This window comes from Suillus subaureus (assembly GCF_016647635.1).
Source record: "Suillus subaureus strain MN1 chromosome Unknown BJ212scaffold_634, whole genome shotgun sequence".
In the NCBI taxonomy this organism is placed as follows: domain Eukaryota; kingdom Fungi; phylum Basidiomycota; class Agaricomycetes; order Boletales; family Suillaceae; genus Suillus; species Suillus subaureus.
Genome location: NW_024539190.1, coordinates 1 through 7,033, shown reverse-complemented (window position 1 = coordinate 7,033; position 7,033 = coordinate 1). Strand labels below are relative to the sequence as shown.

The window sequence follows — 7,033 nt, the reverse complement described above, 5'->3', positions numbered from 1 at the left end:
CTTGGTAAGTCAGTTCTACAACACAATTGACCCATGCCTGATCAATTACAATGTAGCGGCATTTACCCTTGCATTCGTGAGTGGAGCTCTTTCTATTGTTTCCGTAATATTAATGCTGATTGTCCCTGATTCCGCAGCAAACACGGTGTAAGTGTGATCCATCAACAATTTGTTCCCTTCTGACCGATCGGAGATAGTGCCTGGATGTCCAATAACTCAGAGGGAACATACAAGCGTAGTGTCGCTCTTGCGATGGTTATCAGCTGGTGAGTTATTTTTAGGGTGCGCGTGATCCATGACTGACACCAACTCAGGGGCAACTTGCAAGGCGCCGTTAGTTCTAACGTCTATCGTGCAAACCAGACGCCTTGGTACCCATTAGGCCATGGACTTGTGCTGATGTACATCGGAACTGGTCTCATCGCTACGGTCACGTTCAGGTTCCTCTTAAAACGGGAGAACGCTCGTCGGGACCGCGGGGAGCGAGATGAAATCATCGAGGGACATGAGGGAGGCTTTGAAGTCAATGGTCGGTTCGCAAGCGTTGACGATGCCAGGAGAGAAAAGGGAGACGAATGGAGTGGTTATAGATACACTCTATGAAAACTATGGTCCGATGTGAATGGTTTGGATTTTTCCCCTTTCTTTAATGTAACTTACGATGTGATTTACGACTGGATGTAACAATACGTTAATGTCTGATACCCAGTGTAAACCTACGAGTAGCGGAGCTACACTGTCTAGGGACCAAATTGAAATTTGGCAAAAATCTCGTGTCATCGTGAAAACGACTAAAGAATCTAGAGTTGGTGTAGTTCAGCTTTTCGTATACAATGTATAGCCTTTGCCTCGCACAATCAAACAGGCTTAGCACGAACCACCAAGTATATTACCATCTCCTTTCATGTAGGAGCACCATCAAACACATATAAGAAGTGAAACCGAGGATTATCCCTATCGCACCCCCTCCGGATTTTACTCCAGCTGAGAGAGCCGACCGGCATCATCTACTCCACTTCTACCTCACTTTCCTCTTCACCTCGTACTCCTTTTGTACCTGATATTGATGGTGGCGAGACTGCAAGCCAGGGCCTACCTAGCCCACTTGATGCCGACAAAGAAGTCCTTTCCAGTTGTGACATTTATAGCTCTGTCTCACAGGCAGGATGTTATCATTATTGCTGTCGTCATGTTCGCATCGTTTTCGGTGTTGCCTTGTCATTATCGTCATTATCGCACTTGTATTAGTATTCTTGCAGTCCATACTGCGTCTGAGACTGCGATGCATATGTTTCTCAGAGATTCTAATAAATTAAGCAATATGTACAACAAATTGGCCCGATGACCTTGTGTAATTTTGTAACACAAGCTAGCACTAGATTGATGCAACGACTCGCCGTCTAAATTCCAATCTACAAAATGGCTGAACTATCTACATAGGACGCTAGCCTATGTGACGAGATCCCGGGCCGCCCATAGGTTTTCACGGGGGGTTTGATGATTCGTGGCTTTAGTATGTTCCATCATCCTAATTGGGTTGAGTCTGGGCTTGGCCTTCCAGAAATCCAACGGCGTTACACTATCTCGCAGGAAAGGCTAAGATTGATATGGCTGGTCTTACATAGTTTGACAGACGGATACGTGGAGTGCCAGTGGATTGCGTGATCAGCTATCGAATAGAAGTTGGTCGCCTATGATAGGTAAACCGAATAGAAAAAATCGTTCCTACCTATCAACGTCGATCAGAAGATAATTAAATCTCTCAAAATCGACGTTTCAATAATATACTTACCAATAAACCCACCGAGCGGGGATGCCGTGTAAATTCCAAGGATCTATATGGTCGACTGGTCGGAGATGACAAAGATGATGGCCTATCTGGCAGCTCATGGAAGAGCAATTCTGTAGACTTCTCGAAATCTCGACCCGGAAGCGCTCGAGCCTCGGAAGAGACTTCCACAGTTCGAGAAGCTGCTGAAATACGATCAGAAAGCTCGGATTTACCCACGAGAATTATAGTTATTTAATGAACACTGACGCCCAAATGCCAAGCTGCGACGAAACCGAGGAGTTCGGACCGTTCGAAGGTGCCGGTCATGTGAAGCATGAAATGAACCACGGGATCCGGAGTGGTACTGCACGACATACATACTACCATGTAGTTATGCAATACCACCAGAGAGTATATATCACAGAATGTTGTTGCGAGGACATCTGTTTTTGACTCGTTCTTTGTATGAAAATGACCATGAGCATTCAGCATCAGACTGCATAGCCGCGTTCCAGAATTCATCACGGTGTGCCGAAAGTGCAAGGGACGCATGGAGCTATCCACAAAAGGAGAGCGCATCGGCGAGTGCAATCAGAGTTTCTTGAAGAGGACGAGCGTTACGGAACAGCCTTACAATGTCGGAAGTACGTAGTTACCGTCAAAGTCCGCACCTGCCCTAAATTCTGTACTGGCCCATCATGAACCTATAATTAAAGCCCAGAAAGGATTCAGCGCGTGCTTTTTACGCGTCTTCTTAAAGTTGGACTTGCTCTCCCATCATCTTCCGTGTATACCCTCTCTCCCTCAGTTTTTATCTCTACTTGTTTTATTATCAAAAATGGGTCGCCCTCTTTACTCCAAAGCTTTCCAGACAAAGCCTATCATCAGAGAGCCAGAGGCTCCCCTCCCATACGAAAAATGGTCATATATCAATGCTTTTGATCCAGACTCTGACGAGTTTTTCGAAAATGACCAGGCAGTTTACGAGGCCTTCGTTGACCATGTGCCTGTAGAACACTCGGAAGACGAAGAAGAGATGGAAGAAGACAGAGAGACCGTAGTTATCAGACTAGACCTCACTGGCCAGGGTAGTCATCTCGACCGTGACAGTCCGATGGCTGTTGGGGGTGATAGCCCAGCCCAGTACATTACTCAGGCCTACCGAAGGCAGACAACAGAGGCGGAAACACCCGTCCGAGTTCGTCTCGCAGCCCATGACATCCATGGTGAAGTCCAGAGTGACCCACCAGTGTCGCACGAATCAGTAGAGATCGATTCCTCGCGGGATATCATGGCACCATTAGGCGCACACCCACAGCCAGTACCTGCCACGCAGCCACACAGTATCTTCAATCACACACATCATGGACCTCGAGGTGAACTCCCCCTTCCAACCCCCAGTGCACCCATCCCTGTTCCCGGCACATACTCCCAGCACCCTTCACCTGGTGAAGGGTTATCTTTCTCCTCGTTCTACCACCAGCATTTATCATCGACACCGCCGCCACGCTACACATCCTTTTCTCGATTTTCCCCGTCACCACCTCCCACAGTCTCGCCTCGTATTTACACTTGGGCGTCTCGTCGCCAGACGTATTCGCCAGTCGGAACAAGTCCTCTCCCTAACAATAGTGCACGCATGTCTCATGCTCATATTTCCCCCGCACTCGTCCGTGTCCGAGACGTCGTGGCTTAACTTGCAATCCCTTCATACGTAACCTCTTCCTTTCCTTCATTTTGACTTTTCAAGGCATTCCAGCATGCACAACGCACGTGATCTTTATCCTGCTTCATACATTCAGCTAATCCATTACTTATGCACTATTACAATGGCCGTAAATGACCCACGTCATTTACTCTACTATCCTGTGCTTTTATAGTCGTTAGCGGATTCGTATAGATTAGACCTGACGCCTCTGAATTCATCCGCTTTCAACGTTGTTGATATCATATATTGGGATCAAACGTTTGTATAAATTTGGCTACCTACAGTGTACAATGAGATCAGCCCCATCTAGCATCCCAATGACCAATACTCTCTGCAAGCACAAAGCTCCCATTTTGACCTGGACCAAGGATGAAACAGCCGGTGTCTTCCGCATCGAGGGCCGGTGCTCGGAGAGGTGGATCTCGGGCCGTGTCGAAAGAAGCATCAGGAGCCAAGGACAACGGGATGACCCCAACAGGTGATGTGCAACAACCGTGTCTTGTCATTGCAACGAACGCGTGGTTATCGGTTGCAGATGCCAAATGCGACCTACGCAACAAATGATCAATTCTCTCTAACACCATCGAGCGTGAATTGTCTGACGTCACCGTGTCCAGAACATCTTTGATGAACGATTGGTGAAGGAAAGCCGCCCATGTTATCTGTGTCACGTCGCCAATATATGAAGGAGCGGGAACTTCGTAGACAGCAACGTAAGGATTGACACGGTCATTCGCTTTGAGTCTACCGTATCGTAATCGGTTGTTGAGAAGTTTGGAAAAAGTAACACTTGGATACGAACCTTTGAGCTCCTAAGCAAGCCATACCTACCCATTCAAAAAGGTCACCGATATATTCATCCCAATCCTCTGTGCTTTCCTCGGGAAAGGGAGCAAGTACCGGGACCGGGACAAGTATGTCGGTGGAACGACAAATTTGAGGCTGAACGATCACCCCTTCGTGCGACTCGGACTCGGAGGTTCCTGACTGCGCGTCTTAATGAACACCAGAATGAGCTGGTTGAGAACACATGATCTCCACCTTACATACATACCTGCTTGGCAATACAAAACTTCCCATTTCCCAGGCCCATTTTCCCTGAGCTCGTCCCAGAGTTTTAGAGCTGCCTTCTGCTTCGCACGTACAGCAACAGACACGGTCTCTTGCTTAACCGGTATGCGGATCACTGCGCTAGGTCTCGATCACTTCTTTTTCGTGCATGAACTGGAATCCTGAGTGACATACCGTACTGCTCAGGACACCCTTTGAAAGGGAGTCTCTTCCCTATCAACCCGAGTTGCTCGTACAGTGACTTTGAGACGCAGAGGGTGAGGACACCTCTAGGGTCGATGCACCATGTATCAACACACTCGGAAGTGGATGGCAGTGCAGTTATAGTATTCCTGTTTGACAGAAAACAGAACCATCTCAGTGTTTCTTCAAGGCATGATTCAAACTCTCTTTACCCGCCTGGACTCTTGGAGGCAAAATCAAGGAACTCCGATAGCGTGCAACGTCTTTTACAGTATGTGGGCTTCAGGGATGTAAGCACCTTCTCGAGTTCATCGGAAGCAGGGAACACGACGTCAAGCTGAGGAAGTGTCAAGCATCTCGTTTCAAAAAAAGTAACAAAGACAATATGACTATACCTGTTGAGTGAAAGGGTGTGCTGCACAAAGTCGGTTGAGTCGAGCGGATGGTAAAGTGCCGTTCGTCAGCATCACTCTCGAATGCGCCATTGTCACGGTGGTTGGTGATCGCGGAAGGTTTGGAGGTGAAGATAAGTGACTCGGCAACTTCAAATAATGAATTGGACAGTAGTCTGACTCTGGATGTGCTTCAGCATTTAGTAATCTTGCCATAGCTGCATCTACTTGCGAGCTATCTTATTATACGATTGAGGTCACCAACTACGATATTGTCAATCAACCTGGTCTTCCCAACCCATAGCGCACCGCTCAGAATCACAGGTATATCTCCTACCAACTGATGGTTCGAAGATACGTTCAAAACATCGAATGTCTCTGAATCATTCATCTCTATATAATCCAGCCGCACATCCACTCCGTCTATGGCAGCCTGTGCTTTTACTTCGTCAATGACAGCGACAGCTTTTGCAATGCATCGGTCCTTGGACTCGCTGTTCGACCACGCAGACTCGGCGTGTTTAAGGGCCTTGTAAAGCGCAGGTGCAAATTTCCGCTCATTCGCAGAGAGATACGCGTTTCTGGACGATAAAGCTAAGCCGTCGTTCGGATCACGGGTCGTGGGGCAATATGGACATGGTCAGCTTCGGGGTGTGCGAAAAGCAGGTCCTTGCAGAGTCTCCGAAGAAGTAAGGCTTGCTGAATATCTTTCTGGCCAAAATACGCATTCGTGGGCTACAGTCATCGTCAAGCTAAGGTGCGTCCTGCGGAGAGGCCATCTCACCTGGACCGCATTGAATAGTTTGGTTACAACTGTCGCTACACCTCGGAAAAACGTTGGCCTGCTTGCGCCTTCCATCTGATGTCCGTATCCCTTCATCTCAACGAATGCGCCCTTTTGTGCTGAAACATCCTGGCTTATACCCGATGGATACATGTCCTGGACCGAGGGAAGAAATACAGCAGAGGCTTTCCTCACGGCGTCGCCCACAGTAACCTGCTGTGCTGTAAGGAGTTCCAGGTCTCCTGGTAAGGTGCGAGGGTACGTGGCAAGGTCTTCATGCGGAGCGAACTGGGCTGGGTTCACAAAGACGGAAAGAACTGTCAGCTCATTCTCGGCTAGCGACCTTTGGACTGAGTCGAATGGTTCGAGATTAGTAAGGAGGTATTTATAGACTTCAAAGAAAAAGTGTGTGGGATGTGCTCACCAAGAGACAAATGTCCGTCGTGAAGAGCTCCCATGGTCGGTACGAAACCCACAGATTTACCCTCATCGAAGGCTCTCTGCCGCCATTGTCTGTATAATGCGACAGACGTTAGAAGAGGGATAGGTGATGGTGGAAGGGAGGAGGTTGACATTGGTCGATGAAGGAAAGTATACACCTTGGTGATAGAGCGCCGCATACGGATGAAACGTATTAACCCAGGGAATTCAGATGAGATGCAGCTTAAGGAAAGTTTGGGACCATCGTACAAAACAAACTCTGAATTTTCAGATGCCCATCTTATCAAGCCGAGTTTGATTGCACGTGACTACTAATAAACAGTTTGAAATACAGTCACGTCTCGTTCTCATCCAAGTCGTATTTCCAGTCAAGAAGGGTCAATACTTTCTTCTCTCCTCTAACTATTATCCCGTTGTTGGACGGCCCTCTGTTTACGAAGCCGTTCTTCTCAAAAACTCGGTTGCTACCAATATTCCCAGCAAAAGTGTGCACTACGACATGGCGAACTCCCATTCTAGGGATCCCCCACGCGGTCATCAAGAGACCGACTGCTGCAGTCATGATGCCCCTTCCGTGGTGGGTCACAGCAAGCCAGTCTATCGCAAACACAAACATGATAGTTTGGGGCGGCCGTCACAAGTCCAGAGAACCAACGTACCTCCAATAGCATACTGGATCGTCG

At 48.0% G+C, this 7,033-nt stretch overlaps 2 protein-coding genes across 2 annotated transcripts; one reads left to right on the top strand and one right to left on the bottom strand.

The window, feature by feature from the left end:
* Positions 1-55: 55 nt before the first annotated feature.
* Positions 56-603, top strand: BJ212DRAFT_1473911 (uncharacterized protein; the record flags this gene model as incomplete). The annotated part of the gene is made up of 3 exons (XM_041339021.1): positions 56-147; positions 198-266; positions 315-603. The coding sequence occupies exons 1-3, from the start codon at positions 113-115 to the stop codon at positions 601-603; spliced, it is 393 nt and encodes a 130-aa protein (XP_041184773.1). The 5' UTR covers positions 56-112.
* A 6,004-nt stretch (positions 604-6,607) lies between these two features.
* BJ212DRAFT_950635 (uncharacterized protein) lies at positions 6,608-7,033 on the bottom strand. The gene is made up of 2 exons (XM_041344427.1): positions 7,010-7,033; positions 6,608-6,947 (listed from the first exon to the last, which is right to left on the bottom strand). Exon 2 carries the CDS (start codon positions 6,910-6,912, stop codon positions 6,685-6,687), a length of 228 nt encoding a protein of 75 aa, XP_041184772.1. The 5' UTR covers positions 6,913-6,947; positions 7,010-7,033; the 3' UTR covers positions 6,608-6,684.

Coding starts and splice junctions, on each gene's coding strand:
- BJ212DRAFT_950635 (XM_041344427.1), bottom strand. CDS start 6,912: ATGACTGCAGCAGTCGGTCTCTTGATGACCGCGTGGGGGATCCCTAGA.